This window comes from Ictalurus punctatus, chromosome 2 (assembly GCF_001660625.3).
Source record: "Ictalurus punctatus breed USDA103 chromosome 2, Coco_2.0, whole genome shotgun sequence".
In the NCBI taxonomy this organism is placed as follows: Eukaryota; Metazoa; Chordata; class Actinopteri; order Siluriformes; family Ictaluridae; genus Ictalurus; species Ictalurus punctatus.
Window position 1 is genome coordinate 9860087 of NC_030417.2, and position 11535 is coordinate 9871621.

The 11535-nt window shown below is 40.2% G+C and overlaps 1 protein-coding gene across 2 annotated transcripts in view; it reads left to right on the plus strand.

Annotated features, from left to right (window-relative positions):
* The window catches only part of nbas (NBAS subunit of NRZ tethering complex), a 263105-nt gene that overhangs the window by 35320 nt on the left and 216250 nt on the right, over nt 1-11535 (plus strand). For both annotated transcript variants that reach the window (XM_017493334.3, XM_047152214.2), the window contains exons 10-13: nt 5314-5452; nt 5646-5711; nt 10105-10233; nt 10492-10555. In XM_017493334.3, coding sequence (XP_017348823.2) covers nt 5314-5452; nt 5646-5711; nt 10105-10233; nt 10492-10555 — 398 coding nt within the window. The remainder of the gene's footprint in view (nt 1-5313; nt 5453-5645; nt 5712-10104; nt 10234-10491; nt 10556-11535) is intronic.

An 11535-nucleotide genomic window follows, 5' to 3' on the forward strand; every position in this document is an offset into this window, starting at 1 on the left:
AAGCTGCAGTTCAGTATCCATGTTGTTGTTGTTGTTGTTGTTGTTGTTGTTGTTGTATATGATCACGGTAGCGTAATGGTCATATGGTAGAGGCTTGACGAATCAGGAAAAGATACGCAGTGATCCAAAAAACCCAATCACGAGTGAGTGTGGGCAGCCACGCCTTCGTTTTCAAAAGTCTTCGTTTTGGTCTGTTTACACTAGCTGCGTTTACATGGACAACAATAATCCACTCTTAATCCGATTAAGACCATACTCTAATTAAGAAACTACCATGTAAACAGCAATTTTTACTTACCTTAATCTAATTAAGGTCATAATCGAAGTAAGCAATAATCTAATTAAGACAGGTGGAGTACTCCTGTTTTAGTCACATTATGGACGTGTAGTAGTGACATGTAAACACCTTAATCACATTATGAACGTCGTGTGAGAGTTTTCACCGCATTTTGCGACAGGACACGATCACACACGGCAGTTTTACGTTTTACGGCGAACAAGAGCGTTCGGCTGTGTCCCAAATCGCATACTTTCCTACTATAGGCCTGTAGTCGGGGAAAAATACATGTATCTCGGCTACTATATAGACGGTAACTACGTGATTTGGGACACACCCACGGCTTCAAGCAGTTGTCTATTAGCACGTACAGCATGACAAATAATTAACTGCACTTAAAGCGTTCGTAAAAAAAATAAATAAATAAAAACACCCAAAACTGTATACGGTACCATAGCGAAGACGAACTGTATGTTGATATGTGAAATTCTGGAGGGACGGCGTGGCGCGGTGACGTATTGACACGGGATGTTAATCTAATTACGTTCTATAACATGTAAAACGGGAACATGACAGGATATTCTAAAAGCGACTCATGTAAACACCTTAATCACATTATTATCTTAATCAGAGTAAGGTCAATAATTAGATTACTCCTGTCCATGTAAACGTTGTCATTGAAACGCGAGCCCGGAGTTTTCAAACTAAAACGGGGTCTTTGGCATTTCCAAAAGTCTCAATTTTCGAGCATCAAAAACGCCAGAGTAGTGTAGACGGCAGGCATAACCGTAGCAAAAGTTATGCGTTTTAAAATGAAAACGCTCTAGTGTAAACAGGGCCATAGCTGTTCAACAGTATCTTTCTTGGAGTTTGCGTTCTTTGAATTCAGCAATCTCCATTTCCGGTTCTGAAAGGCACTCTTGGATGCTGTGAATGGACACTGTTGATCTAGGTGTGGTGTAAGGGGAGAGGAGCTGTGTGTAAGCTTGTAGGTGAGACTGTGGCCTCTTCTGTTGCTGCAGTTGTAGGGGAGAGAGAGGCCTTCTCCTTCACAGTTAGAGCTTTAAGTCCTTCAGAGTCTCTCTCAAACTGTTCCAAGACGATCCTCTGAGCCCTGGATCATTAATATGGAATTTTGGTGTAGTGTCCAGGTACAGTTGTCTCATGGCTTTTGAGCAGAGTGCTGAGTGCCAGGGATTTGGGTGTTCTGTATGGAAGAGTAGGTCTGTTTATTTATTTATTTATTTATTTATTTATTTATTTATTTATTTATTCTCCCCCCCTCTCTTTTCTTTCCCCTCTTCTCATTTGTGTGTATGAAGTCTGCTCTGAGAGTTTCTGGAGATTCTCTGATTAGTTTAGTTTGGTTTTGAACTTTTTTCTTGCAGTTGCACTTGTTACATCATGAGGGTATGTGCTGGCTGGGCTGCTGAGGTCCTGCTCCTCTGCTGAAGAATGCTTGTCCTTTGTCAGTTGATTGCTCCGTTCTTTAAGGCCCTGATTGGACGTTGTTCGACTGGCCAGCTATCCAGATGTCAGAATTTTTAATTACATAATCTACTCTCAGACTATTGGTATCTTAACGGGCCACTCATTTCCTTGTTTGGCCAAGAAGGCTTCACACTTTCCTCTTCATACCTCCGGAGCTTTCCTCTTCACACCTCCAGAGAGAGCTCTGGGTTGTTATTGAGCAGCCAGGTATGCCTGGGGTAGATCTGAATGTATTATCGAAGATGCTTCCTAATAGTAATAGTAGTCGTTGTAGTAGTAGTAGTACAAGTAGTAATAGTTGTAGTAGTAGTAATAATAGTAGTAGTAGTAGTAGTAGTAGTAATATTAGTAGTAGTAGTAGTAGTAGTAATAATAATAGTAGTAGTAATAATAGTAGTAGTAGTAATATTAGTAGTAGTAATATTAGTAGTAATAATAATAGTAGTAGTAATAGTAGTAGTAGTAGTAATATTAGTAGTAATATTAGTAGTAGTAGTAGTAATAATAGTAGTAGTAATAATAGTAGTAGTAGTAGTAGTAATAATAATAATAATAATAGTAGTAGTAATTATAATAATAGTAGTAGTAGTAGTAGTAGTAGTAATAATAGTAGTTGTAGTAGTAGGAGTATTAATAATAATAATAATAGTAGTAGTAATAATAATAGCAGTAGTAGTAATAATAATAGTAGTAGTAGTAATATTGCTATTTGTGGCATGTAGTGTATATAGTGACTAGAGTGTGGATAGAGTGTGGTGTTTAGGAGTGAACGGATCATAAATTCATTAGCTAGCCCAAGTGAAATCTGTCCTGTCCTGCGCAGTCCCATGTTGTGCAAGTCTAATTAATTAGGCTGCTCAACTCACTCAATGTATAAGCAGTTAATGATGTGCGTTTAAACAGACGAGTACTTCCACCCCTGAGAGAATCTCAGTAGCTGTAATCTTCATGTCTCTAGTGATGAAACATGTCATGTTTGCCTAAGCACTTTAGCTATGAGCTGCGCTGTTCTGCTAGCATCTTTGTTTGCATGACAGCGTGTTGTGCTAGCATTAGTGTTACAAGCAGTTTTTGTGCTGAATTGTACTGTAACTTGTTCAGTGTTTTGTCATCCTGCCATATTTCTGATTCTGAAAATCTATTCGAGCTAATTAATATAACTAGTTCAAATAGTTTATACCAACAGGCCGACTGCCTCCTTGCTTCACGTGTATAGTGCAGCAAAAAAAGATGAGTAGCACGCTTCAGAGCTTCACGATATAATATATGAACCAGTTGTAGTGTGTTATGTTTAATGTTTGTTTTATGTCTTTTTCTGCTTGTTGGATGTGAAGTGACTGTTATATCAACAGCCTAATGGACCTGCTTACCAACTCCTAAAGGCTCTGGGTTATTGATCAGAAGGTTGATGATGTCTTTATTGCCCACATATACATTACAGCACAGTGAAATACTTTTTTTCTTCGCAGATCCCAGCATGTTAGGAGGTTGGGGTCAGAGCACAGGGTATGGCACGCCTGGAGTGGAGAGGGTTGCTCTATGCTTAATGGCCCATCAATGGCAGCCCGGCAGTGCTGGGGCTTGAACCCCTGACCTTCTGATCAATAACCCAGATCCTTAACCGCCAAGCCACCACTGCCCCACCAGGTTAAGGGTTCAAGCCCAAGCACCGCCAAGCTGCCTTCTCTACTTCAGTGGAGCTGTATCATGGCTGACCCTGCGCTCTGACCCCCACTTCCTAACAATCTGCGATATGCGAAGAGAATTTCACTATTCTATAATGTATACGTGAAAAATAAAGGCGGCTGCTTCTTCTGCTTGTTTGTAGTGATTTGTCCTCTGATGGTGGTCGTGTGAAATGTCACTCGGGTGGTGTTCACCTGAATCAGCACTTCCGTGCCATGATTTGAACTTTTTCACACTAACTGTTGTTATCCAGATGAGGATGGGTTCCCTTCTGACTCGGGTTCCTCTCAAGGTTTCTTCCTCTTAAAACATCTTAGGGAGTTTTTCCTTGCCACCGTCGCCACTCAGTGGCTTGCTCAGTTGGGATAAAATCACACCTTTAATATCTGTATACTATGTTGATATTTCTGTAAAGCTGCTTTGAGACAATGTCTATTGTAAAAAGCGCTATACAAAAAAAATTGAATTGAATTGAATTTGAAATTTTTGATCAAGTGAATAGTGTTTCATTTCAAAACGGCTCTGGATCCATCACAGTGCACGTGCTGAGCAGAAATATGTTTATTTCTAGTTATTCATTCGGATAAGTCATATTGAGTATGTGTAATGGATATGGGATTCAATCCTTTTTATTATGAGATGTAGGGTTTATATCATTACAAATCCTCGAGATGGAAGTGCAGCTTTAATACATAGCCTGATGATGAGCTCTCCTTCTTACCTGCGTCAATTGGAGCTTCTCTTCAGTCATTCTGTCCGAGTTGTTAGATTAGACGTTACAGGCTCCAACATCTACGGTTAAGCCTTTAGCATTTATGGTTATTGACACCTTGCTACAAAAATGTTTGGTTGATGGGAGAATGTCCAGACTGGTTTAAGCTGACAGAAAGGCCTACGGTAACTCAAATAATCACTCTTTACAACCGTGGTGTACAGAAAAGCAACATCAGGTTCCACTTCTGACCAGGAATCTGAGGCTACGGCGTACAGCGCATAGGTTCCCCAAAATTAGATTGGAAAAAGACCAGATGATATTTTTCCAGTAAAATAATGTCTGAGTAATGACTCTTTTTTTTGAATACTGATCTCGCAGGAGCGTGACATATGCGAGCGAATACTTCAATAAAACCTTTTCTCATTTCTGGTTGTATTATTTTAAAATGCGACACAGGTGTATTTAACCGTCTTGCTTATTATCCGAGATGTATCATGATCACGATTAAGGTTGAGTGATTTATCTATAATATCGATATCGTGCTAAATGATTACGTGATGCACTTTTCTGAGATATCGTTGTTATGGTGCCGGGGGTTTTTTTTTTTTTTTTTTTTTTTTCTTTTTTCAAATGTAAAACCTTTTTAATAATAACAAATGAATTGGTACTGAACTGATGCCATTGATTTGACATTAAAATAAAAAAAAACCTTAATCTTAAAGAAAAGTATTGTCAAACTCAGTTTAACACTTTAAAAAAAAAAATTTTTTTACTACTGTTTGTCAGCTAAATTATCATGTATCATAGAAATGTCCACGAGTATCGTGATATATTTTGGTCCATTTGGTGCAGCTTTAGTATGCAGAGAGATTCAGCCTCAATGAGTGTGATTTTCTTCATATATATAATTTTATGAAATAATACAGCATAAAACTTTCCTCATATCTCTTTTTAAAGACCATGTGGCAAAGCATTTCAGAGTTTTGATACTGATTTGTTTTTAATTAACCAAAAAAAAACCCTTTTACGGTGAATAGTTCATGCATTCTGGCAGTCCAGTCTCTTGGGATTTTCTCTCATTTATTAATTAGTTGTGTCTTTCTGAATTAGGGATATTGAGATATTTAATATTTATCTGTGTCAGATTGCTGCTGGTGGGTGGATGCCGGTCAGACGAGGGCGCCGCCTCCATGGCCGCTCGCTGTGGCATCACGGCGTGGAGGGTGTTATCAGGCTCACCATATTATAAACAGGTCACCAGCTATGAAGATGATGTCCTCGCTGTAAGACACACACACACACACGCACTCTCTGTGTCCCTCATTTCACCTACTGACGGCTTCATTTCAACTTTCACAGTCGACTGATATTTCTTCTAATGTCTAATTCAGGAGAATAATCATTCTGATAATTTTAAGCATGAATGTGGTTGTTAATTAGCCCAGATGTTAATCACAGTCTCTTGGTTCTGTCCAGTCCCAGAGGAGAGGGCTTTTCCGAATGCCTGCATTTCGACTCTTTTCCAGGCAAAACAACGAACAGGTAAACAATCATCAGTCGTTTTTCTTCTGCTCTCTTTCTATCTTAATCCACTCTAATGCTTAACACATTCATTAGACTTAGCTTCTGAGTATTGTCCCTGAGTGTTTTATTCCTCCTTCAACACAGCGATTTATGCTGTATTATATATTCATTCCTCTGTCCTGAAGTCTTTGCACTCACACTGGAGCCTCCTTCTATAAATGCTAAATAGACTTTCCATGTAGAAAACTTAACTCCACCATATCAACAAATTTTTCTTGATGTCTGCATGTCCTTTGGTAAGTAAGTAAATTGTAATTATATAGCGATCTTAACACAGCAAAGCTGACCAAAGTGCTGAACAGAGTAAGAAAAGTTAAATAGAAAACAGAATAAAACCAAAAAAAAAAAACGACAGACATAGATAGAGACAGTGATATGCTTTCAGCCTCTTTTTAAAATTGATAATTGAGGGTGCGAGGCGGATGTCCAGTGGCAATCAATTCCATAAACGAGGGGCGGAAACTGAAAAAGCTCAATCCCCCTTAGTTTTTAAACGGGATCGAGGGACATGCAGAAGAAACCTTTCAGAAGATCTTAAAAATCTGCTAGGAAGATTTCTGAGATAAAAGGAGCTTGATCATTAAGCACATTCATACGATTAGGATTATTATACCTGAAAGCTTGGATCATGTGGAGCGTCCACCATACAAGCCCCTTCGGATGCGCCGTTAGTATATATAAAATAAAGAATATTAGAACGAGCACGTTAACATTAATCCTGCGATTTCAGTTACAGTCTGTGATGCTGTCAGAGCTTCTGTCTACAGAAAATGAATCAACAGCTTCTGACCAATCAGATTTGAGAATTCAGCAGCACTGTGATATAAAACATAGACGAGTACACACGCTGCAGTTACATCCATATCTACCACCTTCCCAAGTCCTGGAAATCACGTGAAATTCAACATGGCAGACAGTTTACATTGGAAAAGTTTAACTATTATACACTATACTATACGTTGACCTTTATCACGGTTTAGAAGTTAAACATTTACATATTAATTGCGGAATTCCAACATGGTTATCCGGCGAATTAGCTCTAGCTAGCTAAGGTTTGCTCACAGCTGTAGCTAGCTAATGGTCTTGGTGGGCTGATCGTTATAGTTTGCAAACTTCCTATATCTACTCGACCATTCGCAGAACTTTAACGAAGCTCAGTTTTATTGTATTAGTTTGTAGATAAATGTGGAATCGCTCGAAACCTGACCACTTTTGATAGATACCGAACTATCTGGTTGCTGTATCACTCCTTCGGTCTCCAACAGTCTTTTTGTGATTGTTGCAGCCAAAAATGCTTGATTCTTTTTTCAGAATTTGCGTTTCAAAACACAATTGCAGGAAACTGTTTTGCACAGTAATGTTTGATGGTGAATGAGACCTTTCAGCTGTACTCCTGGTCGACGCATGTGAATCAAAGAGGGTTTTGTCCGAACGCGTGTTGTGATTACGTCACATGACGTGTCTTGGCCCAAATCTGCGGTAATTTTTTAAAAATCGCAAGCTCCTCCGAATATTTCGGAGTTTGCTTGCTTTTGTGTTCATTTCTGCGAATGCAAAATCACAAAATCCTGAATGGACTGATTAAACATATCCCTTTGTTTGTAAAAAATAAATAAATATTTTAGTTACCACCAGACGGTGTTTTTTAAAAAATTATTTTTTATAAAAAGCCTTATTTTTTAAAATCTTACTAACTTTGCCTGTGCTACCGTTTGAGTGGATAACAGGGTTTTTTTTTTGTTTGTTTGTTTGTTGTTGTTTTTTTGTCAGTGCTTCTTGACAGCTCAATCTCCTGGGCTTTTCTGTCTTATTAGTAATTACACTAAAACCCACCAAGCAAAAATAATTACCTCTCAAGCACTGAACGTGAGCTCAGCTCCACTTTTCAAACTCAACTCTCGGATTTCTCCTGCACTGAAAAGTCCACTCCTTACTCTTCTGGTTGAGACTTGAAGTGGAAACTTTGAAACCTGTTCTGCTATTGTTGATCAGTTTCCTTGAAGAACTTTGTAGAAATAATTGGCTTAACTTCTACTTAGTGGGTTTCCAACATGTACTGATCCACCAATACAGAAACCAAACCCAAGCCACTCTGTTACTAGGTAATCATTATAGAACAATCACTGTATACAGTATATAGTCTTGGGGAAAAAGAAAGTACACCTTCCTTCAATTGTATGTTTTTGGTGTATCAGGGCCTAAACAATAATTGTGTGGTCTCCACCAACTTTTACAAACAAACAGATAACCTCAAGTGACAACAAAATACCCACGGATTTTAACATAAAATTTTCTCCAAAAAAGTAAACCAACATTCAGAAACCAGGTGGGACAAAATATGTAAACCCTTCCTACTTCCACAATCATTAGGAGAGTAATTAGTAGCCAGCTGTTACTAATGAAATGCACAGGAATAGTTAATCATCAAAAAGTGTGACTCGCTCTATAAAAGCAGAATTTGTGACAGTTTGGTGCACTCTGTGTGTGTGTGTCTACATCATGCCAAGAAGAAAGGACATCAGCCATGACCTCAGAAAAGCAACTGTTGCTGCTCGTCATACCGGGAAGGATTATAAGGCCGTCTCCAAATTCACCATTCTACAGTGAGAAGGATTGTTTACAAATGGAGAGCCTTCAAGACAGTCGCCAATCTTCCCAGGAGTGAGTGTCCCAGCAAATTCGGTCGAAATTTGAATGCTCAAAGATGTAAAGAAAAACCCAAGAGCTACATCATGTTAACTACAAGCCTCTGTAAGCACATCAAGTGTTTACGTTCATGACAGCACAATCAGAAAAAGACTGAACCAGTCTAGAAAAAAAGACCTTCTCTCCAAAAAGAATATGGTGACGGACTTGGTTTACAAAATTGCATCTGAACCAACCACAAATGTTCTGGAACAATATCCTTTGGACTGATGAGGCCAAGGTGGAAACCAAACACAGCGTATCACCACCTCACACCGCCGAAAACCTCATAACAACTGTGTAGCATGGTGGTGGAGGGGTGATGTTTTGGGCTTGTTTTGCAGCCACAGGACCTGGGGAAACCTGCAGCCATTGAGACAACCATGAACTCCAGAATATTCTTGAGACAGATGTCAGGCCATCTGTCCAGCAGCTTAAGCTGGGCTCAAATTGGGTCATGCAGCAGGACAATGATCCCAAACACCCCATCAATCCGACATCCGAATGGCTAAAGAAGAAAAATAAAATCGAGGTGTTGTAATGGCCGAGTCAAAGTCCAGACTTCAACCCCATTGAGATGCTTCGGAGGGATCTTAAGAGAGCTGTGCATAAACGAATGAACCGAAGCAATGTTGTAAAGTAGAGTGGGCCGACATTTTCCAAAAGGATTTGAGAGATTGTCACATGCCTTTCATTGTGCGCAATCCAGCCAAGAAGCAGAGGCGTCTCAACAATCAGTATGAGCGGACGAGAGGCGGAGAAGCTATCTGACTGGCCGTATCTTCTGAGTCTTCAATTTTCACCTCCTGCACACACTTGGGAGTGGGAGCAAATGGCGCAATGCTGTCCACTCATATATGCAGGTTTAAGACCTACAATTCCTCCTGAGTTTTATGGGTTTCCTGGACCAACCCCTAAATTGAATTGTACGACATCAGATCTACATACTTTTGGATTGAAAGTCCCCACGAAATGCCATCTTACTTGTGAATTAAGTCCATATGTTGGCAGATTTCCTTCTGAAAGCGGAAGTGGTTTGTTGAACTGACTTCCACAACAGCCAACAGCGTTCGAGATACATCACCGATCCAAGCAAACCTGACAGTAGCTTAAAAAGCTAAATGTGGAGAACAGCGAAGAGTTTAGCGAGCCTTCTGTTAGGGGGAAGCGACAGAAACGTGTTCTCACGCAGTCTGAGGAGCCCCAGATTGGTAAAACGACTCCGAGACGCCTGCCACATAAACATGAGCCGTTTTCGGTTGGAAAAGGGAACAGTGTGCATGAAGAGCTGTGTTTTACTGCTAATGAATTTCTACTGTAGAACAAGACTCGCCTCCAGGGGCGGGGCATACATGTTCTAGAGAGCATTTAATTGGACGATCACGGAGTTTCGACTAGGTACGAGTCGTTGAAGATTTTGGATTGCTTTCTTGGAATTGATGGAGTGTAAAATTAAAATGCGAATTTCTTCAGAGCTATTTTTGTTGTTGTTGTTGTTTTCAGATATTGTAAGGTACTCGTTTTGATTTCAGAGGCACTTTAAAATAAATGTTTACAGAAGCTTCTATGAAGATGATTAGCATTTGGATCATTTGTATTGCGGATGTTAGTCTGGGTTACTGAACTCATGGGAATCTTAAGGACTTGTGTGTACGTATGTGTGTAGGACGGTGTGTACAGGATGAGTGTGTCTCCTGATGGAGCGATGTTGGCCGTCATCCATTTTTCGGGCGCTCTCAGTGTGTGGGACGTTCCATCGCTCAAACAGAGGAGCAGCTGGAAGCAGGAAGAGCAGGTAGAGCCTCAGACCTCTCTCTCTGTGTGTGTGTGTGTGTGTGTCACACTATGTCACTTTCTTTCCTTCTTGTTTTTTCCTTCCTCCTTTCCATCCTTCCTTCCTGTGCTGTATTTCCTGTTTTATTTCTGTTTTCTTTTTCTGTTGCAATTCTTTCGTCCAATCGTCCCGTCTGTCTCCGTCTTCCTGTCTTCCTTCCTCCCACCCACCCACATCATTTCCTTTTTCCTCTCTAATTTCTTTCTTCTCTCTCTGCAGCCTGGCTTTGAGGAGATTAATCCGGAGTGGAAGACCTCACTAGAGAAGAGAAAGAAAATCAGAGGTAACGGATGGTGATTTCAGATAATGTTTCATTAACACATTATTAGAAGCAGAACACACACGCGCACACACACACAATGTGCACCAGTGTAGGATGGATGGAAATTACACTCAATATATTTTTAAAAATTTCCATATTGTCGTTTTTCAGCGGCATTTCTGCACTCAGCACATTTCACTCAGCAGGAGCATTCACACCTAAAGCACAATGTGTACTGTTAAATAACGGACGGCTCGCATGTTTCTCCTCACCATAACGTACCTTTTAATATGCTCACACACACACACACACACACACACACACACACACACACACACACACACACACACACTGAAACCACTGTGTGATGTCAGACGAACGGTGAGAGAACGGAGCGTTTTAATAAAACCCCTCGTTCTGATGGCAGAGGTGTTAAATTCACACCATGACATTTTGATTGGACGTTTTATATTGAGCATTTTCATAATGCAGCTCCAGCACTTGCACGCTTCCTCCCTCGCTCGCTCTCTCTCTCTCTCTCACACTCACGCTCTCTCTCTTGCTCTTTCTCTCTCGCACTCTCTCTCTCTCTCTCTCTCTCTCCCTCACTCTTTCTTTCTCTCTCTCTCACTCACACTCATGCTCTCTCTCTCTCACTCTTTCTTTCTCACTCTCTCTCTCTCTCTCTCTCTTTCTTTCTGATTGGAGTGTGAACTGAAAGCATACACTTGAGCAGTACTTTACTCCTAACTCAAAAGCAGATGAGTGCTTCGCTACAAGCGCGCAAGCGGAGTGCAGAAACGTCTTTTAGATCATAACTGCCTCCGTGTTTATTTTCTGCTCTCCTGCCTCGACTAGTACACAATGATTCCTTTTCTCGCACTCCTTTTTCTGCCTTTTATGTTCTTTATTTGTTTTTGAACTCTATTCTTCCTAAACTTTTGTTAACACCACACGAGAGCCGTGACAAGGAAGTGAAGAAGTTGAAGACTCTAGTATTT